This window comes from Phalacrocorax carbo, chromosome 8 (assembly GCF_963921805.1).
Source record: "Phalacrocorax carbo chromosome 8, bPhaCar2.1, whole genome shotgun sequence".
NCBI classification, from domain to species: Eukaryota; Metazoa; Chordata; class Aves; order Suliformes; family Phalacrocoracidae; genus Phalacrocorax; species Phalacrocorax carbo.
Window position 1 is genome coordinate 26,081,103 of NC_087520.1, and position 26,024 is coordinate 26,107,126.

The window sequence follows — 26,024 nt, forward strand, 5'->3', positions numbered from 1 at the left end:
GCCCCGCAGGCACCAGCACCCTGGGAACCCCGGAAACGTGGCGGCTCCCCGCGCCTTTCGAGGCGCCCGGAGCCGGCAGGTCCAGCACCCCGCAGGTCCCGGCTGGCAGCGCGCGTTTAGGGAGGGAGGGAAGCATGCTGCGGGAGGAGTGCGTTTGCCTCCCGTCCCTCACCTACAGTCGCGCGATGGTGAAGATCTCCAAAAGTGAAATAAGGGGCGTTTGCTGCAAAACTTACGCCTAAAAAGAAGTAGCGAGTAAGGGGTGCGGTCAGAATGGTTTAAGGAATAACAAAAATACTTACCAGAGCTGGCAATTTTAGTATTACACAGCCAGGGGGCTGGGCATCCAATATAAAAGCTCATGGGCATAGCTGTACTTCAGGCAACGCCTGGCTAATGGGACAACTGATTGGTACAAAGTATCATTGGGGTCAGGCATTTGGCAATACTAAAAAAAAAAAATATTGTTAGACCTTTAAACACATGACAAGAACAGGTAGACTTGTAATTACAGTAATTTAAAACCAGAAGGGATATAGGCCTTTGTGCTTCAGTAATACAGTTAGTAGGAGTTACATGCTCAGTTTGAGGTACATATTGTTTGGTGGGGGTCAGGTTGTGGAGGGGGAGGAAGAAGGGTATCCACAGAAACAGAAACTAAATGGAGAAAAAAATGGTACTTGGAACCAGCGTAATCACATCTCACAATCAGTCATGATTGTGCTGATGGGCAAGACAAGGTTTCCTTGGTTCACTCTTATATCGGCTGCTGTGGACGCACACTATCTGAGGTGTTACAGGTCTTATCAATTCATGCTCAGGGCAAAGCTATTTCTGACTGGGTTACTTTGCAACAAGGACACAACTGTGCCTGCCGCACAGCTTCCCACATCCCTTGGTGTGTCTACTAATTTTCAGAAATATTCCTACCTTGAACAGTTAATACATCAGCATGAACAATATTGCAAAGGAAGACATGGGAGTGAGAGACAAGTAGAAGTAGAAAACTACTTCTCGTTAACTTGGTAACTCCTACCCGCTCTACGCACTGTAATGTATAAAGCTGAAGCTGTTCTTGCCTCAGTGAATGCAGTATTCAATATTTGTAATTCCTGTAGAAAGACATGTGGAAAAGGTCTGTGTGTGGAGGCAGAATTTGGCAAAACAGGTACACAACCTATTGACAAGAGTTTAGAAAGGCCATGGGGGTGGCTTGGCATTGACATGGAAGGAGGAGAACACATCTTCCTCCTTCTGAAATAAGACAGGAAGAAGATGCAACAAATCACTCAAGGATGCTAAGGGTAAGTCTAACTCTGTACTTGCCTTTCTCAAGGCAGGTGCCACACCCTGTATATTTATAATGAGTGAGAAGGCGTCAACATCCAACAAACCCAAAGGCCTGTCCTGAAGACAGGTCCTTAGTCACCATGCAAGCGTTGACTTGAAATGACCTACAAACTACAGGGTGTGTAAAACTGATTGCAACATTGATCCTGGTGTAGGAGTTAAATGTTACAAAATGCAGCGAAAGACCTTATGGAAAAGGGTAAAACAATATTTAAAGAAAACTGCTTTCAGTCACTCTCAGTCATTCTCTCACACCCCTGTACTCAAAAGCCCAAAAATGCACATGCCCAAATAGTCAGGCCAGGATCACTTGTGCTATGACACGAGGTTCAAGGAATGCCAGCTGTCAAGCCCTCACTACGTCTCTTGCATTCCCTTGGGTAGCACCAAAGCAGTTTTTGAACAGATTTTCTGTACCTTTCAGGAGTGGGTTATTATGATGTCATTTTTTTTCTCAGTCTTTTATTTCCCCCTCTGTAAATTTTGGGCAAGCTCACTGCCTGTTGTCTTTGTTCCTGCCTTTTGAATTATTTGTCTTTCTTCCTGCTGAGCTAACAGAAAGAGGAACGGCCTATATGACTTACTGTAAACTTCTTGTTACCAGAAGGCGGGTCTTCTGCTGATCAGGCATTTCTGTTGGCCCCTCAGAGCACGCACCTTTTGGTCTTGATAGAAACACTGCATTTGTCAGCATTTACCAGTTTGCTCTTATTTGTGTCCTTGATTGTCACATATATGTGTCATTTTTGTCACTCTTGCCTTATTGATTCTACTCATGATATCACACACAGACATTTCCATACTCAATTCAAACCAATCTTAATATTTCTTTTAACAAATCTCTGTGCTGTTTTAGCAGCTGGGAGTATCTTCACACTTCACTAAAAACATTGCAGTCTTAATCTTCTCCATGGAAAGCCAGCTAAGCACATAATTGCTATTCCTCCTGCTCTGCAAAGCCCAGGCCCTTCAGATAACGGTCTTTCAGCTGATTAATCAAGTAGCGTATGTTAGTTATTTCTTTTGTTGTCTCCTTTTGGAAGATCAGAAACATTCACATTGAAAACCAAAGTAAATTGAGCTCTTTGCCTTTGCAAGGTTGTTTATGCACAGCAAATTTCTGGTTTCACACTGAGTGCCTAGTCCTATTGTCACTTGCACCAGCAAACACAAGGAACATGGCTTTACAGTTGATGATACCCCATACGTTAATGGAGTCAGTGTAACTATTTCTAAGTGCTGTTTTGTTAGAAGGGCAATCCAGCTCTTTCTCCACAAAGAATGGCTTGACAGCAGGGCATTTGGAGATTAACAGCAGTTTGGGAACATGACCACGTGTAGCCACGGGACAGAATTCTACAAGTCATCATCCAAGGCAAATTCAAGAAATAACAGAACCAACTGCAAGTCTGAATTGCCAGTAAAATGCCAGCAAGCTTATTATTGTACAAAGTACATGCTATGTACTGCTTTCTTCATATTTTGTATCCAAAGCTGTATAGAAATGAAAAAGAAAATTACTACAGTTGAAACTACTGATAAAAGCAGTACTGCGCCTTTTTCACTTATATATGAGGTGAAAAAAATCAGTATCCATGCTCCATAGACCAGTTTGTTACCACTGTAGACACTTTTTTTAATGTGCGTAATTAGTCTTGCAAGAAAATATTCTTCACTTCTTTTGAAAAACCCACCCGAAATACAGTATATTAAACACCAGAAACTACAATATCAGGAGCATTATCTTTGTTTAAGGCTCCTTGAGGGCTTGCACTGGCAACTTGACAAAACCCATCAATTGGATATGAGTTTCCACATTGGTTACTTAAAATAAACAATCCTTTCCAGAAATCTAATATTTGCTTAAACATCTTTTATTTGATTGAACAGAATTCTCTGTTTGCTTCTGATCCTTGCCATTGAAGTAGTGTTTGTATTGGCTCAAATATCACCAAACACGTTTGTGCTGAGCTAGACATACTCCTAGAAAACCAGCAAAGTTTCACTTTCAAAGAAAGATGTGAAGACAATCAAATTGTTGGCGCAGATCTACACTGTAGGCAGAAGCCTATGTCAGCACTTTCCCCATTGTTCATGTGTTTCATCTAGGAATTTACCAAGTTCAGAATATGTTAACACAATCATCATCAGTCATACCTTTCAGAAATGTGCTCTTAACTTTACCACCTCACAAGATTTTACCAGCCATCCTATCTTTTGCATTTGAATTTGCACCAATACAAATTATCCCTGAGACCTGGAATCCAACCTTAATGAACATGAGGATAGTGAAATATTGACACTTGCAGAAGCCTCATAGACAGGAGGTAAACGATTTAATAAGATGCTTATCACCATGTATACAAAAAATAATGTGAGTCAATTTGCAGTGATTTGCTTTAATCATCTTCCTTGTTACTGAATGTATAGACAGCATCTGCTTCCCATTTCATTTTTTCCTGCAGACAACAGTATGACACCTCTTCTTGAACTCCCCAAAATTCTCTTTGTCTTTGGAAAATATAATACAGATCTGTGATACTTCATTCCTTCCAACCCCCTAACATCACAGACCAGGCACAGTATTCAGCTTTAAATAAGTTATGTTCATATGCACAATTTTGAACTGGTGCCCAAGGCTAGGAAGGAATCAACTAGTGTGAAGAAGTCTGGCCTACCCAGAAACCTACATAAGCCTATGCATGGATAAAGGCTTACATATACGCAGGTATAGGAACTCAGAACAGCTGGAGTGGTACATTTTGGTTTAGTTTCCCACGAGTAGTCAGAGTCCATAAAGTTCACATTCAGAACAGCAAACTTGTTCAGTTTTAAGCTTCACTAGATAATACAGATTTTTTTAAAGTAGCTGGGAATTTTTTCCCCCCTAATAATTCTATCTGTACCACAAAGATTCCAGTGCTCCTTGACACAACAGATTTACCCTTTTAAGTTTTCCTACATCAGTAGGAATCCTGGTCAGTGTTTAAGCATGACTTTATTTTGAAAAAGCAGCACTGAAATAAATCATACAACATCAATATGATCTTTCTTCACTGTCTACAGATCAAGATAATAGTTTCAGGTTTTTTTAAAACAAATATCACCCCTTAAAAGTCAACTCAGGAGGCAAAGAGCAAGTTTAATCCCTTCCCTTCTCAAGAACGGTTTGAGGGCCAGTTGAAGTCAGTCATGCCTGTACAATGCATTTTGGTTTTAGTTCAGTTGTGACTGACCTGTAATAATACTTACATGTTGCAGCTGACCTGAAAGGTGAACAGTCATAAACGTGTTTTTCTTAAGAGCTGAGTGTGCATGGAAGGAGGCTTTTTTTTTTTTAACATAGCAATGTTGGGTTATGCAATAATATTTTTTCAAAGTAAAACTTCAAATACAGAAGATTCCATAAATAGACCAGATATTCAGTCCAATTTATAACCCACTTTTGTTAAATTAGCCAGAAGAGGGTTCCACTCTGGACTGCCTGAAGTGGGTATTGATTTCTCGATTTTAGCAAAGTAGTTGTTTGGTTTTTTTTAATCCAGTGTTGGACATATTAGCAGACATCTTAGAAAGTCACTGCACTTGTTGAACAGCACTTATTAAACTCAAGCTGTACTTGCATATAAACACATAGCATAATCCCAGAACATGAACTGACATGTATTTGAACCAGGGCTGCAAAGATACTTTCCCTTCTCCCTGCTTCCTCAGCACTTCACGTTCACTTCCATATTGTCATATTGTTCCCCACGCTTGCTAGCATTAGGGCAGTAAACAAGACTTGAAATCAGTTCCTCAGTCTCTTTCAGGCTGAATTTGGTTACAGTGCAGAACAGGGCCAGAAAGGAGAAGGCAATTGGATAGTTGGACTACAGAAATGCAGGCTTACATGAATATCAACCTAGAACTTCAGAGCCTAGCCATTCACTGAGGTAGGATGCCCACAACTAATAGATCCTGTCACTGCCATCTCTCCTATCTTCAAACTTTTAATCCGTAAAACAGAGATCATATTACTCTTCTGGCTCACATTTTGCTAAAGCAAATAAATTTGTTCTTGTAAACCATCCATGTAATAGAGTTTCATAGTAAATTGTAAGGATCTAGTGACCAACTTGCAGAATTCCTGCTCAGTTGAACAGAATTTTGTTAGAGTCTGGGGGTGAGGAATTCTTAGCAGAAATGCTGGGACTTAAGGTACTGGGAGTTTTACTTAAGATTTACTCAGAGTTGGTATTCTGGGTTGGACCACTGAAGACTTTTGGAATTAAAACTAGGCAAAATATGGAATTTAAAAAAATAATAAAAGGCAGCACAGGAAGATGGAGAGGGGAGATACAATTTTGTGTAGGATGAATATATGTTGTAATGAAAGCTGAGTAGGTTGAACCCTCAGGGACAACCTATGTCTTGCACAAGTTCCCATAAATTACAACAACTTCCCAGCATGTTGCGTGAGTGGTAGAACCTGACATTTTTTGCTGTGCAGAGAAGCTGTTTGCACCCTCTGAGGTAGAAAGCTAACAAGGTGGTGTCGATCTGCAGGCAAGATACTTTTCAGGTGAAGAGAAGGTTTAGAGGAAAAGCAGAATTTGGCATGCTGTTATTGTAAGGCTAACACGTTTTACAAGACTGTAAGACTACCTAGGCCACAGTGACATACCTGTCAAAGAAAGCAAAAGTGATCTTCTTTGTCATGTGGCATGAATCAAACTGCAGCATTTCAGGATTCTAGTCCACATATAATGAAAAGGCAAGGAGACCACTATTTTTCTGTTTAATAGGTAGTTTCATCCAGTGTCACACCTTGTTTGGTATCCCAGTTGGGCAGGGTGTCAGGGAAGTTGCTGAGAAATACAGGGCTTAGGAAATGTACTAGCTAGCTCAAAGTTACTTCCAAAAAGACACAGCCCTGCTACTGCTAGATCCAACTGATTACTGACAAAAGTGAATCCATTTCTGGAAACACAAGTGTGTCCCAAAGAACTGAAACTGCTGTGAGTAATTTAGTAATTTATTGAGGAGAATGTTGGTCTTTATCTAGTCTCATTATGGTTTCACGCACTCATGTTCAGTGCTAAATTGTTCAAACACTGAAGGTTGGAAAAATATCTGACTCTGATCATGTTTGTTGAAAGACTTCACCCTATAGGAAACAGTCTGAGAGTTCCTCTTTAGGGGGTGCTTTAAAAATGAACTGATGAAAGTTTAACTGAGTTTAAAGGATATGTAAATATTTTTTTACTTCATTTTATATTTATGTCTCTTTGGATCTGAACGTGTGTGCAGTCCCACTGTAATGGATCTGTAATGCATCTGTAAGGCAAATGGTCTTTTTAGATGAGGAGATGTAATGTACATACACCATTAATGTAGATTAACATTAAAAACCAAACAAAATTAACAAGATTAACAAAATGAATTGTTCAGATCTGAGTTTGGACTGTCACTGCATGTAAAAGCACACACCTGATCTGCCGTTTGGCTGATGCCACATTCCAAAGAAAGGGATAGATGGCCTACAAATACATCTAAATTGTGCACAGACGCTTACTATTCCATCCTTATGGCATGTTAAGTTAAAAAATATTGCTTGGTGTTTCCTGTAAGGACATAGTTCCCTTCTAGGCCAAGGGACTCAGGCAGTTGGGAATGGTTAATCATGGGAAAATGGTTTAATCAGCAGCATCATGAGTAGCATCGTGTCAGGTGGTGTCAAACACGTCAGTGCAAAAATATAATTATAGGAAAATTAAGGTTTGGAAGGGACTTTTAAAGGTCGTTATTCTAATCCTTTTATTCAAATCATAGCTAGGATCAAACTTAGATCAGGACAGTTATTCTGATAATTCTATTGGGCAGATAATACAAGGAGAATATAAAATGATGATTATAATAAAATTCTACCATTTCACTTAACCCATTACTGGGATTAACACTGAGTGAGGGGCATTTTGAACAGGGGGCAGTGAACTAACCTGTCATGTTTTAAACTGCAAAATGATATTTTAGAGACATTTATGCACTTGTTGGAAAGGGGAAGCTTGCCAAAGACTGCCTGGACACAGTACTTTGAGAAAATTGATTTAGTAGAACAAGTTTGGTTTTGGTTTGGTTTTGTTTTTTTTTAATTAATATCCTATAAACAGCTTGAGATGCTTTAAATATTGCTACCCTGCTACAGTGCCAATATGTTACTAGAATAACACTCTTAAGAGTTTCTTCGTGGTATGGTGAAAATCATTTAGATATCAGTGTTTGCCAGCTGGAAGTGAGGCTGCTCAGATTACAAGCCAAAGACAGAGTAGAAAATGAGTACTGCTATCATGTGACACAAGAACAAATCTTCTGCTGAAAGCAAGAAATACATGAGCTTTCATGTGGCAGATAAATTGGTCTCATGATTTCCTGGTAAAGGATATACCATTATGAAGCAATTTCAACTCTCTACTTGTACCTCACCCTAACATAACTTGTGAAAACAGTTTTGCTGTGTTTGTGGGCTGCAAAGATGCCTTGATTAGCTGGAGAAAACAATTCTTTCAAAGCTTCTATCTTACTCTGTTTTATTGGATCTTTCCTCATTTTGGCAGGCTGCTAGACAGTACTGATTTTTTCTGGTGTGCTTACAGAAGATGTCTGCTCTCAGATAACATAGAAAAGCTAACAATTTTTGAAATTTAAGATCTCTTTAAATCTGGGTTTACATGCTTTAGAGTTGTCTTCTTGATATCTGTATAACCTTGTATAGAAGATAGTATTACATGATGATAAACAATAACCTAGCAAACATTCTAAACTATAGATTTAGCCTAACATTGTTCAAAACCTGAATCAGAGAACTAGATCTTGGATAAAGTTTGTGACTGGATCTCTGATTTGTTGTTGGGATGACCCCTAATAATTTGATCAACTGATACTCAGCCACAGTGTCTAGCAAGAGCCCTAGCTGTGTTTTCCCTACTATGTAGTCATTTTTTCACTCAGACCTTAAAATGCACTGAAAACCTGCACTCTGTATCAGGATATATTGCACATAGCAAACGTTTTGCTATACCAACATGAAGTACATCCTGCTAATGCAGAGGGGAACCGAGGCAGCAGAGCTATAGCAATAGTTCCAGTAACATTGTGGTCAGATACCACACAACACAGTTAATACGTAGCAACTCAAAGGACAGGGAAACAGCAATCATGAAAAAAGTAGTCACACCTTTGCTGTGTAGGGGAAAAACGGATATTAAAGAGATAAAAATCAATACCATTGAGGACGAAATGCTTCCCACACAGATAGGCATAACAAGACACAAAGCTACTAAGAAAAAATAGCATGTGCAATTAAAACTGCCTTTTATACATTAACAAATAATGGCATATTTAAATCATACTTGACTTTTAATGGCTTAAGGACAGAATAGGCGACACAGCAAACAGAGATACAAAGCTCTACCAGACAGAGGACAACCTATGGCTTAAGGATTACAAGGAAATTGCATCACATGAGGATTTCTATGATTGTGGAGCATATGGAGTAAATGAAGAAAGAATGACACAGTGACCTTTGGAACAAAGTCTTCTAAATGCTAGAGCACAGACTGGCATTGAGGGAAAAAAAGCTAATTATTATTTTTGTTGTTTGAATGTAAAATAAACTAATCCCCAGTTTTTTAAAAAGTAAGGACATTTTTGACAGTAGTTTAAGTGTAGACAGCCAAGCATCCCCTTTTTTACACTGTAGCAGGGTGAAACAAACAGACTTGAGATCTGGGACCTTAGACCACCATGTAACCTGGTTTCTTTATTCTCCCTCTGCAGCATACTGCAGTTTAATTGAACTCTCAGACTTCAGAACTAGGCTGTTCCTCTGTCTCAAAGAGAATATACAAGAACTGAATGAAGGGAGAAAGGCAACAAGGATGACGAAAAGCATAGAATGGTTTCTGTATAGGGATTGTTAGTGTATGCAAAAACTCTTCAGTCTGAAAATAAGAAATGACTGACAGATGTAGGGTTTAATTAAATAAAGACTATGAAAAGGATGAACAGGGATCAACTATTCACTGTTTCTTCCAACATATCAACAGTGGGGAGCCAGATGAAGCTAACAGGAGACCAGCAAACAAACAAATGGAAATGGTTCTTCACACAGCATGTATCAAAACTGCACTGCTAGAAGTTTACACGGCTTCAAGGATAGACTTAGGACATCTACAGAGCAATCCAGAAAGCTTTATTAAACACACAGAAACCATACCTGGCTCAGGAAACTCCTCAGCTGTAGTTGGCTAAATGCCAGAGAGTATGCGGGGCAAGTGTAGTCACACATGGCTTGTTCGTATATTCTTCCCTAGGCACTTGCTTTTGGCTGCCGTCAGAGACAAGGTACTAGACTAAAAGGACTTTTTGGTCAGACTCAACCCTAGAACATAAGAAATAAGAATGCCTAAACCCAGATCATGTTATTAGGCTCAAGAGTCAAATGTAAGAATAATATGAGATCGGATGACTATAGAGTCTATTAGCCTTACATTCTATTAAAATCCATAATTAGATTTTTAACTAAGAAAGTGGTGCTAGCACTTTCTGCCAGTGGAAACACTTGCTTCATTTAAGGAAGAAGTCATCATTATTCACAGCCATTTCTAATATTAAATAAAAATTCTACAGAAGCAATAATCACATTACAGAGTGATAGAAAATCACCTGTGCCTGAAGATTGCATATCTTACACTTTTTCTATACAATATACATGTGTGCATTTAGTAAATAGCTGTTACTGTAGATGTGTGTGGCATCTCAGAACCAATGCTGACTACTTCTTATTTCAGCTTAAGAAGGCCTGAGCAAGTTCATTCTGAATAGCAGCACATAGCTAGCTTCTCTAGCTATGCAGAACAACGTACCAAGTATGCGAATTACTAAGTGACTGAGGGCTTAAGCGTTCCTAAGGCATGTATGGTGGCTGCTACAGAGCAGGAGAAAATCCTATCTTTCCTCACAAAATTAGCACATTCTTTCTATTTTCAGCACAGTTAACCAGTCTCCTCACGTAAGGTCACAAAACCAGGACTTCATATCACACTAGGGCTCAAGCTAGTGGCTCAATGCTTGTGTATTAAAGGAATTAAATAAACCCTGGAAGCTGCTCAAATCTGCTGAGCCGGGTTGTTTCACAAGACGAGAGATCGCAATTTGATCTGCTTTGCAGAGACTACAAGAACACACTAATGGACAATACGCTGAAAAAACAATTGCTAATATCATTGCCAAACTTTCCAAACTTTGATAGTTCAGAGGCATAGAAAATTAAATCAGAAATCAAGTTATTTTGGTTGCAGAGGGAACTGCCCTTATTAATTACAGCAGAATATAGCATGGGAAATGGACATATATCGAAACAGAACTAAGAGAGCTAGGAATATGAGTGTTTAGAAAAACACGATCTGCAAAACAGAAAAGGCATTGTGATTTTTATCTATAAAGTTATCAATAAATAAGAAACTATTTAAATGTAAATCACAATTATCTAACCTTCTTAGGCAAAAGAACATTCTATGTGTCTCAGCCTTGAACAGTGTGTACCACGGGCAGAGAAAGGCTACACCTCCATGGCCTGCAGCCTTAGCCAAAAAAAACAATAGATGGTTCCCCAGTGCCACCCTGTGTTGAAAATACATAACTACATGGACAGAGCCTTTTTTTAAGAATACGCTGTAGGAACTCGTGGATGCCTGGTTTACGTGCAAAACAACAGTTACCATCTGTTGCTGTAGCACATGCACAGCAAAGTATGGGTTTGGGGTTTTTTTAGTCACAGGTCCTTCACTGAGAGATGCACCGCTAAAGACTTTCATTACACTGCTGAATAACAAAAAGAGACGTTGATCCTATAGTGATATAATATTTACACGCAGTCCCAGCAGATGAGGTAGGTTTTGGCAGCAAACTGTCCAAACAGTATTTGTCATCAGTAATTTATTACTCAAAAGGAAGAGTATGTAAACAAGGTAGAAACTGTAGTGCCAGATACGCTTGTGTAGATAAGGATTTTGGCTGGCAACAGTTTGTGTACGTATAAAGAGCAATTTAGGGATAGCTGATTTAGAACAGGCCAAAGTCTTGCCTTAAATTATATCAAATATATACATTTACTGTTTTAAAGCTGGTACTATGAACAACAGGAAATTAAAACTATATGCATTCATAATAATGTTGAGAAAATATATTTTTACGTTTTTCCATAATCTCTGCATAACTGTTATTTGTATTCCTGGTTATAGTGAGAATTATAAATCTAGTTCTCCACTATCTTAATTAGCACCTCTGTTCTCACAAACCTGGTACGTCTGTTCAAGGAAAATATTTCACCACGTACTTGAATAGCATCACACCTGCTGGAAATGCCTTCTAATTGTTTGTGATCATTCTGTTAGGGTAAGAAAGGTACCAATATGTAAGCATGTATTGATGCATGTACAACAGGTGCCTTGTAAGCACTCCTCCTGTGACAAGTTCTAAAGCAGTTTTCCCTGAACATAACAAACAAGAAATCTGTTCTCTGGCCAGTCGTATAAAACTGTCGCTATTTGCTGCTGAGCTGGGCAAGGGATATCAGTTTGTAATATTACTAGAAGATTAATTAACAACAATGCACATGGCACAGAATATTTCAAACTTTCTATTTATAGTGCAAGGTACACATCTTCCATTACATTCTGGAACTGATCCCAGGGTAGGTCTTCACTAAGTTTTTTTCCTCTGGTGAAAAAGAAGCACTGAGAGTGTTCTCATTTGTACTTGCTATCTCATGAGCTGCTGTCACAACAGTGTTTGCAAGAGCTTAGAAATATTTGGTACATGTCTTTTCCTACACTGCACTTCCCTTTGCAGTAGTTGCAGAGCAGAGACATTCGTAGCTGCTGCGCACTACCATGAGGTCCCATTTATATAGGAGACCCTCCTCATCAATCAAGAAAGCACCATTTACATCTGCTTTGAACTAGCCCGTAATTCTCTGATCAAGGCAAAGTGTGTCACCTTCACACTGTCATTAATAACAGCATTGAATTGAGTTTGTTGTAAGACAGCTATACCAATCCTGCCAATACATTTCAACGACTGAAGGATGAAGGGGTTTAGACTAGTAACTTTCTCTCTTCAGCATTAGCAGGCAAATGAGGTTACTAACATCTGTTTCCAGCGTCTCAGTAGATACATGATACTTGGTTATCATTATTCTACAATCACTTACTAGACAAACATTCAGGGGTTCCTTCTGAAGACAAAAATTAGAGAGGATTTTAAAAGTCTTTTTGGTACAGCTATTCGTACAAGTTGCACAATATGGATTTCCCATGCACCAGCTATTCTGTAAATTGTTACAGGCGTGCTCTTACTGTGTGGAGGTGGGGATGCACTTTGAGTGGAGGCTGTTAGTCTAAAGACTCTCAGCTTCTTGAAGTGAAATTATGATTCTCAGAATAAATATGCAAAAGCTGGAATTACCAATTATAATTTACATTTAGTGGTGCAAACACAGCTGTCTGAAAATGCTCAGTGGTAGTCTAAATTACAGAGTATCCGCCAGAGGGAAGGTCATGCATGCATACAAAGAAAAAGAAAAAATCTGAAGGATGAATGAAACACCCCCCTGATATTTAAGGCAAAGCAAATTCTATTCAAAATGTTTCTTAGGAGTAGCATAGACTTCACAGAATCACAGAATCACAGAATCACAGGTGGGAAAGGACCTCAGGGATCATCTAGTCCAACCTTCCTAGGAAGAGCGCAGTCTAGACAAGATGGCCCAGCACCCTGTCCAGACGACTCTTGAAGGTGTCCAATGTGGCCAAGTCAGTCTTCCCTGGGGAGATTATTCCAATGGTTGACTGTCCTCACTGTGAAAAACTTTCCTCTCGGAATCTCCCCAAAAGCAACTTGTGTCCATACTTCTTGAGCTTGAAGAGTTTTCAGAAGTTATTTGCCAACCTAAAGGTAACAGACATAATATGTGTGCAGACAAAAAACTTAACAGGTTTAGACCTTTTTTTTAATCACAGAAATGCAGCCTAATTTCACTGCTATTAATAGAATCAGACCAGTGCTTATGTGGTCAGAAGTCCCACTGCAAGTTCATACATTAAAAGCCCCACCCATATTTGGTCACTAGAATGTGTAAGATACTGAGTTGTTTAGCCACTATTGTGTTTAGTAAGTTATTGAACATACTACAGTGCCTCCCATGTTAATGAAAATATTTGTTAAATTTCCCATAAAGTCTGTGTACTAGCAGTGTAAATTTGGCAAAGAACAGTCAGATCTTTCAGAGAATATTAAAGACAGCTTACAAACAGTCTGAAGTTTTCATAGTGATCCAACAGTTGCATAGAGCTCTTCAGAAACATGCTCCCTAGCTAATGTTAACTCTAATATCTGTGATATTAGGTCTAATGGCCTGTCTTCAGAGTCTTACTTAAGGAAGTCAGCGTTTCATCAACTGTCTGGAATCTTTTTTTGAAACAGAAATCCCAGGCTGTTGCTGCAATTCTGAGATTCATTTGTTTTCTTGTTTAAAGGAAAGATACAGCCAGAGGCAGAGGCCATCTGGCAAGCAAACTCCAACTGAAGAGGAGAAACATGTTTCTGAAAAGTGTGAGGGCAGATGCTTCAGAAGTTCAGCCAGATCCAGACACGACTGAATTATGACTATACTAATACTGATACCAATAGTTGTACAGAAAACTGCTCTTTGCCACCAAAAGTAAAGTTTTAAAGAGGAAAAGCTTACAGAGTTATTGCCCAATGCTACTAGAACGTACAGGTTCTTTCAGGTATCCTTGGTAAAACAAGGACTGGCCACAGTGTTGTGGTTACAATTAGAGCTTTATTATGACATAACAATTTTAATTATCAGCATAGCTTATTGTTATCCACAACTTCTAGCAGTTAGCATAGCTCATTGTTACACAGAATTTTTAGCAATTAAGCAGAATTTCTAGTGCTCAGTGTAGCTTTCTTACTATCTAGAGTCTGTAGTTACCTAGGCTTTTAGTCACCTGGGCCCTCTGAAGATCAGGTCCAATTCTTAATAGTCAGCCTGTGATACAATAATCATAATCTAGATTCAGCCTTTACCTAAAATGACCTGCCTGTCCCTGTAGCATTGGGTGACAAGAGGTACAGGGCATCTCCGTGATCTTTTTCCCCAATAAAGATCTGCAACTTAGTTCAATCTAGGTATGGCACTGTCCATAACGTAATAAAGAGCCTTTCCAAAGTTACTTCTGTAGAAATAATGATGTGTATAAAGGTGATTTCATTAGAAGAAGAGACATTGCCCAGCATTTCCTTTCATTAGTTGATTTTCACAAGCGGTTTTCAGAAATTCTCTTTAGAATACAAAGTACTGGTTTGGTTTTTTCCCCTACGCAATTTCTACTAAATGTAGATAAAAATAAAAGGAACTGGAATAATGTACCAGATTAAATCCAAATTGAAATCTTTATTAGATAAAGAGTATTTTGAAGATATAATACTTGACTTCAGTGAAGTTCTGGATTTGCTTTTGATCTCATTATACTCTTATGAGATCAAAAACAGCTAAGCTGATTTGGGGGTGGTGGTGTTACAATCCTTTTTCCATGGTGAAAGATACTTTTCAAGTTAGTATTGTGCCCTACATTTGACAGGTTTGTAAAAGTCTACCTGAACACTTACGGAAATAGGCCGTATCACTGTCTTAAAGTTAAGAGAGAGCACTGTGCGTAACTCCTTTTTTCTGTACATCTTTTTTTGATCGAAAATACCCTTGAGTTTCACTTCTGTGACTCTCTAACATTTCTGCTGGTGCTGCTGTTTTAGTTCCTCCTTTAACTTTTTAGAAATGAACTCCGAAAGAAGATGTTTTGAAATCAGGATAACAAAATATTTTCATATTCTTTGGCCAGACACTGAAGAACTTAGGATTCACACAGGATTCGAATACTGCACTGACTACTAAGTTTCATAGGACACAAAGTCACAGCAGGCACAGCAGGAGGACAATGTAATAATATATTTTCTCTCTGACACAGAGCATTTCTTCCTGTAACCCTATACCCAGGCTATTCTGGTGGTTATTGTTTGGCTAAAGGACTGCAATTTCCCAGAAATTTAGAAGTACAACTCTCACCCACGTTATTGTAGCAGTATAGTCTCACTATAGGACAAATGTTCATTTCCTTTTTGCCAGCATGCTTCTAAAGCATGATTGACTGCTTTCTGCAGAATTAAAAGAGATGACATGAAGGCAGTAAGCAGAGTTTTTTATGCTTTTGAACTGAATTTCATGCCAAACTTATAATACACATTTGTGGTTTATCTGCTACACCTCTTTTTTTGGCTTTCGTAAAATAAAATGTTGAGTTATTCTTACAAACGAGAGTAGAACAGGATAAAGAGGGTTTCTTTCTCGTCATAGCCATTGATTAGATCAGTACTTTTAAGAAAGTAGCAAGCTTCTTTAAACAGGGACACTTCTGAAGACACAGACATGCTTTAAAATCTGCTGAAGTATGATACATGTACAACTGAAAGCAAAGTCAGGTTCTGCACTGTATTTTTATTTTTGCTTTGTATGCATAAATGACACTGTCTTCCTAAACAACAGGAACTGACATATGTGGTCAGATGTTTGTAAGAGCAAGCATTAGGATGTGAGCTCATACGCCATATTAGTCTACAGAATATCAGCTAGAGAACTTTCTCTGAAGTAGTTCACTAACACCTTCAGCATAAAAGCAGATAAAAGCACCGAGGATATTGGTAGCCAAGAATAACTGAGGAATTTCCAGAATGAGTGAAGCTGAGGAAAGCAGTGTCCACCTGACGTGGAATATTGTGAGGTCAGTCGTCTGCATAATACTGAGCTTGTCATTTATTATTGGGACCCCTGGAAATTGCATCGTCATCTGGACTGTTTGTACAAAAATGAAGCAAGTATCTCCTTCAGTCCTGCTGATCTTGAACCTGGCCATTGCAGATGTCCTTGTACTGATTACTTTACCAATTTGGATTTACTCCTTTGCCGACTCATGGGTTTTTGGAGTCATCTTCTGCAAAATACTGGTTTTCATTATTTACTGCAGCATGTATGCTAGTATATTTCTAATTACAGCACTGAGCTTGGAGCGATTAATGGCTGTGTTTTACCCTTTCACAATTCAAAGATACAAAACAAAAGAAAAGATTTCTTTAATCATGTTCCTCATTTGGTTCCTGTCTATTATTTTTGGCATTTCTGTCATTCCATTTCAAGAGACAGAAGAAACAAAAGGTGGACTACTATGCACATGTCGCAACTACTCTTCTAATGAACAGAAAGTGTCATATCTTTTGCTGGAGACTCTTGCAGGTTTTGTAATCCCTTTTTTAATTATTTGCACTTGTTACATGTGTGTTGCAAGAAGAATAAGCAGAATGACTTACCAATCTAAACACCGATCGGAACGGCTCATTGCCAGCATTGTGGTGGCATTCATTTTATGCTGGTTCCCTCATCATCTCTTTAACATCCTAGACATTATTTCAATTCAGATAGAACCCTCTAACAAGGAAATGTCTTTGGCACTGGATGAAATTGTAGACAGAGGAGTGTACATCTCTGGAGCACTTGTATTCATCAGTAGCTGTATTAACCCTCTACTTTATGCTTTTGCTGCCCAAAGATTTCAAAATCACCTGAGGTTTGCCAAGATATCAAAGCTGTTTGAACAGATGAGTCAGACTGTAACAGAAGAAGACAAGAAAAAAGGATTGGTTGTAACCAAACAAGAAGATACTGTAGAAAGCACAGAAAATCTCTAACAAGGAACATAATGAATAACATGATTCGCTGTCATTCCTTCAGTAGTCCTTCCTCCTTATACTCTCTGTTTTATTTACTAAGCAGTCCAAGTAAACCTAGAGACAGGTAAAAGTTATTAGGGTTTGTTTTGTGTGTTACAAAAGAATTGGCATTGCCAGCCTAGTTCAGTTCCTAAGTTAGTAGCCATACAGTGAAATTAGCACAGTTTCACTGGTGCTGAGAACATCAGCAAGGTGGCTAGAAGCTCAAAGTGTAAGGAATACAGCATTTCTACTTTCCATTAAAATTATTTGTGATTTCTAGAAAGTCTGTGTGCAGAAAACAGAAAAGGACTGTACGTGGAAAACAGAAGCTTTGAAAGTTTAAAACTAAGTTTTCCTTCAGACAAAATTGTTAGATGCTCAAAAATCCTTATATAATCTGAAGTTTTAAGAGAGCATACTTAAATTCTTGGTATGGGTAAGAATGGTTATAAAGTATATTAACAACACATAAAACTCTTTTGGGTAGATGGAAAATATAAAGCTATTTTTATTCATTGCTTTATTTATGTTTGAAATTAATAAGGGTTGTTGACAGAGTCAGGCTCATTTATTGAATTATCTTGTGTTAATAGGTTTTAACAAGTAAAATGTGAAGTGTGTTGTGCCTCTTCAGAAAAAAATCAGGAGGTACAAGAATACTGTTTTGTATGGCAAACATAGTTACAGACTTCATGCTATATTTGATGTCAAATACATTGCATGCTTCAGTGGCAATTAAACTAGTGATATATTAAATATACATACTATGAGTATCCTCAAAAAGTTTGATTCACTTAAGCTTCCAAGATGTCTATTAAATTATGGAGAAATTGGATCAGACTCTGGTGGGAGGGAAGGAGACATCCTTGAAACTATTCTTTATGTGTACGAAAATTATGGTAGCAGTATGAAGTGTCTAATATCATAAGAACTTCACCTTGCAAATAAAAGCACTATTGTTTCTTCTCTTGTAGAATAGACTGGACTTTGCCATAAGAAACCAGTACATTTAGCGCAAGGACCTTATTTTAGTTTTGTGAATGTGTGGAAATTCACTGTGGAAAAACTGCATGGCATCAAGTGTTTGCTTTTGAAGTTTTTTTTATTTCAATCATGCCTAACATTTTTTATGCTTACTCTTGCTGAAGTTTAAGTCAATGCTTTGTAATAAGATCAAGATAATTACTGCTTACTAAGAAATATATTGTAATTTCCTCTACATTGTTCTGGGCAGCTCCTAAAGAGTTATGTTACTCATCTTTACAAAGAAATTACAAATACTAACTAGAACTTAATTTTCAAAATCTGATTGTGTAACAACCAAGGATATTTGAGCTGTATTAATTTATCTTGTAAACTGAAATAAATATGGGGAAGTAAAATCCTTACCTTTTAATGGAAGAATATTTCTCTAAACTTTGCACATGTATTTGTTATTCCTGCTTGTTATGAAAAAGTCATTTTTTCTTCTCAATAGGAGAAAAGTCCACACCACAGAGAGCTTGCCATCAATAGGACTCCTTCACTGAAATTAAATAAAAGTTTAGCAAGACCTTGTTTGCAGCAAAGAGTAAGCAGCAGATGAAATCCCTTAGACTTTACCCCATCCACCTACCACTCTTTTCACCCCACTAACGGCTCTTTAATTGCTATTAGTATAGTCAATATAGCACTGTGGCATTATCTTACAATAAAAGCAGCAACTTTAGTTATTTACTGCATTAAAAAAGTGAAGCTGTATTTCCCAGTATGTTCTTGAGATAGGAGTCACTCACTATTCAACAACAACATAGAGCAGATGAGGAGATAATAAGCGCATGAGCACTGCAACTGAACTAGAGTTCTAGGCCACAAGGAGCCAAGCATTTCACAGCTTACAGCTTGGGAAAAGACCCAGGCAAACTTCAGTACAAGCTACCTGACCGGAATTTTCCTTTCTATCAGTCTGTGCCCTATACCTAGCTATAATCAATTTTCTTGTTATGAATTGGGTTAAACCCCTAACCATCTCTGTGTGTGTATCATCTACCTCATGAATGAAGTGGTCTTTTTTTATGCCATTTGCTATTCAGGCCTTCGGGGAGCACTGACAGCATGTTAAGTGCCTCATGCTCAGCTATGCCTAACCCAGGACAGACTATAAAAGGATCAGTGGCCAGATAATATAGTCTGTTCAATGCTGCCTACTGCAGTGGTGTTTGGTTTTAGTTTGGTTGGTTCTTTAAGCCAATGCATAAGGATTAGTGAGTGAGACCTTTTTTCTTTTCTTTTTATCCTGTTTCTCACAGACTAGTGAACTTTACTGCTCAGGCTGTGTCCTGCCCAACATCCAGGAATCTTAAAAAGGGAATTAGTAACATCCACAGATCAGTGAACACATTCCAGGGAGTAATGAAATGATTAGTTAAGGCAGTCTTAAATTGAAAGCTGTTACTCTGAGGATTCAGAATCACTTTCTACCAGGTGCTGCTCTTCCACTGAAATTACAGTACTTATAGTATAGAGACCTGAACTAAGTTAACTAAACAATGAGAGTGTTTCTTATAGTCAACAGACCAAAAAGAAGCACATTAGCTAATTTCTGCTTCTGTGCTTTGACAGTAGAGAGCACAAATTTTCTGCCTTAATATTCGATTCACACATTTTCTCCACTGCTTTTTACTCACAACTGCAGTACTGAAGTACTTGTAAAACATGCAGTCCACCAAGGAGCTAGAACTGTCCTCTTATGTTCGTATTAGTGGCCTTGGACAGCTGCTTCCAGTAGTCAGTCATCTTTAAGAACTATGTTTCTTTTGACAGCTTTATGAGGATTGGTAAAAGATGCTAAAACAGGAACCCTAACTAACTTCACTTTTCTACAGAGCAAACAGTTAATTTTTGCAAACGTTTGTATGCACAGATTAAATTCCTCTGATTTAATATTTTGGGGAACACAGCCATGATGTAATGGGGTCCATAAGAATCAAGGTAGGAGTATAAGCTCCTTGGTTGACTGCTTCTTCCTTTAACAGGTACATATCAGGCCTATCAATGTAGCAAGATTTACTACTTCATCTATGCTAACATGCTGTATCACAAAACTACATGGATTCCAACAGGCCCATTCAGCCAATGGACAGTGGATATTCATGTCTTCTAAAGTATTGAATCCCAGCCAAACCTAAGACCTAGCATAGATTTGGTCCAAAATGCTGCATCTTATGATGGTGATAGTTCGTATTTTTTGTTGACTACATTACATACCCATCTTACAGATAATATTGGAAGATTGATAGAAGGCAAAGACTTTCTTTGATTGTTCAAGCTAGTTCAAAGCAGTGACTTGGAGGTGAGAGCAGTCTTACTAGTAACTCTTGAGATGCTCAGACCCTTCTGAGAAAAATGAGGTTTTGTGTCATGTGAGTTCCTCTTATTTTTCTTACTTCTTAACTCTTCCATCCTTGTTTATGAAGTCTGTCTCTGTAGTTTCAGTGTCCAGCTATTTCTCATGACACAGCAAGGAAGAAGGCTGAGCTAAGAGAGGGCCGCTTCAGTCACCTGAGTCAAATCACCTCAGATTACACTGAAGCACAGGGAACATTATGTGGAATCAATGCAACACTGCTTAGAACACTGAGTGCTAGAAGGTGACCAGGTGGTTTAAATTTCTCATGTTTGTAAAAATTAATAATCTTCTAACATTAATCTCTAACACTGAAGTCTTACCCAGCCTGAAACTTGCTGTGAACATTCCATGGGTATACATCAGGAATTTATCACATTTACTCTAGTAGGTGCTGCATAAAGTGAATTCATGCTGTATTAACAGGATTGAAGGACAGCCTGAAGTATTTTTAGTCCATACGTAGCCAATAAACAAGAAGGATAAAAAAAGAATGCAAAGAAAAAGTATCAGTCTCACACCTTTTGAAACCTGCTAACATCAAAAGTTTTCTGTAAGCAACATGATAAAATAGTTATTACAGAGGCCTGACTAAAACAGTGGAGCTTTGTGGATATTTAGAGGCAACTTGTAATTTAAGAGGTAACACAAGGGAAATCATAGAGATCCTTGTTTGCAGGCAGAAACAGGGCAACTGCATTATATTAAAATGATTTTTTTCTTTAACAAAATCAGCAGAACATTGTCTAGGAAATAGTAGACCAAAAGTTAAGAGATATTTTAAAGACAGTTAAGACTGCACTTATGGCACTCTTAGGATTAGTATTAACAGGACTAAAAGAAAGATTTGCATGCAGGACTTGGGTGAAAGGAATAAAAGAACCTGGAAGCTAACAGATGGCATGGAGACTACATAGGCATGCAGATTCTTTCACATTCAAGCAAGAGTCTGATCCATAATAAATATTGTAAAAGAGGCAGAATTAGTGAGTATTAACAAAGGTGAAGTTCTTCTCTAGTTTTATATCCTGCAACTCTTGCATTACTCCCTTTTCTGCATGTATAGGGAAAAGGGAAGAGTAAGGAAAACTTTATATTTGATTGGTGTGGAAAAGCAGTGAGAAATAAGTCAGTTAAGAATATTAGGAAGAATATGACCATAGAATGAAATTGAGAAGTTCAGCTATGAAAGCAGAGCATACAAAGAGACCAGAGAGGGAAGTAAGAACTATTCTGTTGCAAGGCAGTTTCAGGTTTTTGTAAATGCTGTCTTGTCAGATCAGTTAACCGCTAAAATAGTTCTTTATTAGAAAACTCCTCAGCTAGATCTCCACGGGTTGTTAATGGGTTAAAGAAAAAATCCAATAAAACACAGTTTAGAGAGACATAACCCTGTCCTCTGAGAAGGTGAGTAGCTTATGCTGCTCCTGTCAGCAGTAAGAGTTGAGTGTGACCAGGGCTATGATGATGGCCGCTAGGATTTCAGAAACTTTACAACACTGTTTACAGTACTAAAAATTCTTGCACTGATAGGTGTAGAGATAATAGAATCATATGCTGTTTGGTTCCTCATGTCTTCTTTCCCCTTAAATCAATTATTTTAAAAGTCATGCTGGTGGTTCCTAGCAAGTATTCAACATTTTAAACTAGATTAATTTAAGTTGAAAAAAAAGGGTCAGATTAGAAGAAAATTATTTTTATGGAACTTATGAATTCAGTTATTTAAGTGATGGAATTAATGGGAAGGATGCTATAAAGTCTTCCAGTACATGTTAAAGAGTCACAACTCTTAAGTTAGGAAGATTATACATCTGCTACAACTGCAAAATCCACTTATTAATTTAATAGAAATCAGCTACCCGAACTGTGTCTTGATTGCAAAGGTAACTCCATTTTTGGCTGCAATTGTGTAAGTACTAACAGTGTGTACAGCTAAGTGCACAACTATTTCCATTGGCTGTTAACTAGAAAACAGTGCTAACTGTAGCAAGACGTCTAGAAACATTACTGTATTGTAACTACAAAAGTCCATAAAGTGAAGTGTATGTCCAGATGGTCTTAAATCAGAGGCTTAGTAGTTTGGACTACTCTTGGTAGATCTTAATGTGAAAAATCTGACTTTTCATTTTTGTATAGCAGACCTGCTATACAACCTGTTCATGATGTAGCACATTACAAAGAAAATGAAGGGCTAAATATTTTATTTTCAGAGAATTATGAATTTGAAGCACCATTTATGGCCTGTCATTAACCTGGTAGTGTCACCGTAAAAATGACAATAGGAAAACAGCTATGTGAAGGTCTTTTTAGTCATTGACACCTCATGCTATGGCAAGATGTGGCAATGTCAGCAATCTAAAAACATGTTGCAGCTTCCATATCTTAACTGTACTACATAACTTCGACAGTCATTATAATATTAACATTCACTGTATAATTCCCTATTGAACTTGGTGAGTAGTATCAGAAACTGAGAAGTCATGGACATTTTTTAAAACATTGTAACTAATTAATTACGTACGTGTTCGTTAGGTTTAACAATACATCCACGAACCTTCAGCTATGCTGTAGAAGGGAGCATTATGTAGTTAAAAGTGAAGAAAGCATTTAGCGGAGAAATTTTTTTACATGCCTTGTTCTCTCCTGCCACCATGTGGCTCTTTCTTTTAAAAAAGTTAGGCCTAATTTTAGTACTATTAAAGTCGTGGAAACAACTGGTGAGGCACTTTGTTCATTGTTTCAGTTGTGAACCATAATTTAAGGCTCAGGTCATTGAGACAGAAATGTTCACAAAAAACCACAACAGTATATTAGGCATCCAAGTCCTATTCATTTCAGAGTGATCTAGTTGGTTCTTTTCTTACTCTTGAGGCAGCCAGGCCCACATTATTTCAAACATTGCATAAATTAGGCAGGCTGAGAATTTCTGACAATATAATTACCTCACGCCAGTTTTGAAAAGCCTAAGCTGAAAATAACTTTTTGGGTTTTTTTCCAACAAAACGGTCAATAGGCATGTTGAGCTAGACTCTGACTCTTGAATTTGAGTAGCTCACATCTCATCTCAGGTGGTAGTATTGATTTCTAGGCTCTTGGTAGTTTTGAGGTGCTCTCAAAAAGTTTCGAAGGGTCTTGACCTTATTCTGATAAAATTAGGGATAGTTTTTGCAGTCTTAAAGATGTCCATGATAAGAAAATCACAAAAGCTTTGCCTTTAAGAAAAAAGAAGTGTTAAGAATAAAGAAGAAAACAGAATCAAAGGGATTTGATTCCAAATTCCTTTTTCTCTATTGCAATGTTTCGTTTCTGTATGCAATGCTTTTAGAGTCTGTCTGTGAACAAGGCTTGGCTTAATCCTCTTACATTTGTCACATTGAATAGCATTATACTAATTGATTAATCCTACTTTTTAAAGATCAGAATCAGAAGAAATTGATTTTGCTGAAGAACTTCTTGCAAGAACTTCTAGGAAGAAGGGCTCATGAATTGAAGGGTTCTACCCATGTCTTTCCTTAAATATCCATTCTACCCTGAGACTAGCATTGTATATTACACTAAACCCCAGCCATTTTACATTACACACCTTATTTTGCTCTGTAATGACTAAAGTAACATAAAAATTGAAGATGGTCTTTCACTGTGGGTTCACTCTGGGGTCCTGTTGTTTGTTGTTATGCAGACAGGACTGGTCCAAGGATCAAGCCAGGATGTTGATCCATATGTCAGCGTCAGGATCGGGTCCACTGAGAGTACCCAGCATCAGATACAGCCCAGTGACCACCACAGTAGTTAGTCAGGGCTGAGGACAAGCCAGGAAGTCAGTCCACAGATCAGGGCCTGTATCAACAAGGTACATGGCCAATCACAAGCATGACTGTGGCAGAACTCAAAACAGCCACTCCAACAACATAGCTCAGGTAGGAGCTGAGTGTCCAGGCCTGAGTTTATATGGAGTCCAGGACCTGAGGAGTGGTGACCACAGGCGGAGCTAATCAGGGTCATTAAGGGTTATTGGTGCAGTCAGGGGCTAGATAAAATCTCAGCAGCAACAGAAACACCAAAGAACAAGAACAGGATAATGCAAATTACTCACCGAGTAATGCCCACAAGCCTCAATTGCCATTTTATGTAATGGCTTAAGTTGGGAAACTTTGTATAAGGAGGGGGAGCCTCAAAGAAAAGATTATGTTCTTTTTGCTATTCAGCATTTCAAGGTTGCCACTTTTTCACTGCTATTTATGTTTCTTGTAAATTTAGTATTACACCTGAAGAATAATTTTAATGTAAGAACTTCAGAGTCTGCTTTCTACACCTAACCCTTTTTCTTTCCTTAAGTCTTCAAGTCTTATCACAGTTTCTCTGTATTTGAAACACAGGGAGGTATTTTGCTTCCTCTGAGATACAGAAAATGAAGTCTTAAATTTTCACCATTGGAAATACATGGAAATTCTATAAGGGAAGGAGCTAGAAAAGCATACACTGTTCTGATCACAAAGATGTTGTCACAAACTGCACTGAGAATTTCTCCTGCTTTGGATCACTGAACTTTGACTGGAGTTAACCAGATGATTAAATAGCCCAGTGTAACTGTCAGCTTGGCCATATGATATGATCTTTCATCTCATTTAGATGAATGCCATTGATTGAATAAAGTTAAATGTTTAGCGTCCTAGGCACAACAGCAGAAAAGAGAAAATGCTTGGTATGTGTTTAAAAACCTAATTATGCATTTCCCAAGCATCAAATTCATATTGCGTTAGCAATAAAGTACATGTTTCCTTGTTGCTCTATGATTTTACACACATAAATAGTTTCAGGCACACCTATAGTTACACAGAGAGGTAGTGATGTTATTTTAATGTTTTAAATTACTGGTGTTATCCACAAGTATTAAGCCATATCAAAGGGAAGGAAACTGTTTAAGAACCCGCAGAGCATTTTTCTGCCTTTTTTACCAATAGGTGAGGGAGGTGAGCAGGCCTCTAGCCCAAGCTGACCTGACAGCACCATCTATTTTACACTGTCTTCACACACACATTCTTCCTTACATTAGGGGAGATAACACCCCTTTCTGTGCTTCAGCTGCTGTTATAGTTGCTTAGTTCCTAAATGTTTACAAAAGCTGGGAAACACCATTTCTGAAGGAGCGGGGACGCTGCTGCCCATATGACTTCACCCTGTGCCAGATGTCCCAGCTCCACAGCAGTGAGTTTGATTTCAGTTATACTCATTTCTAGCTCTTTTTCAGCATGTTGGAGTACCATGGTGAGACAGTGACAAATAGATACATATCCAAAGCATGGAATCACAGAATTACAGGATCTTTGAGCCTGGAAGAGACCTCTGGAGGTCAACAAGGGAGACTGCACAACCTCCCTGGGCACATATGACACCACATTTGCATACATGCTCCACAAAA

General features: G+C 38.2%; 1 protein-coding gene across 1 annotated transcript; it reads left to right on the forward strand.

Annotated features, from left to right (window-relative positions):
• The first annotated feature begins 16,027 nt into the window (after positions 1 to 16,027).
• On the forward strand, positions 16,028 to 18,605 carry LOC104039844 (leukotriene B4 receptor 1). The gene has a single exon (XM_009512207.2). It carries the CDS (start codon positions 16,186 to 16,188, stop codon positions 17,194 to 17,196), a length of 1,011 nt encoding a protein of 336 aa, XP_009510502.1. The 5' UTR covers positions 16,028 to 16,185; the 3' UTR covers positions 17,197 to 18,605.
• Positions 18,606 to 26,024: the final 7,419 nt, after the last annotated feature.

Coding starts and splice junctions, on each gene's coding strand:
- LOC104039844 (XM_009512207.2), top strand. CDS start 16,186: ATGAGTGAAGCTGAGGAAAGCAGTGTCCACCTGACGTGGAATATTGTG.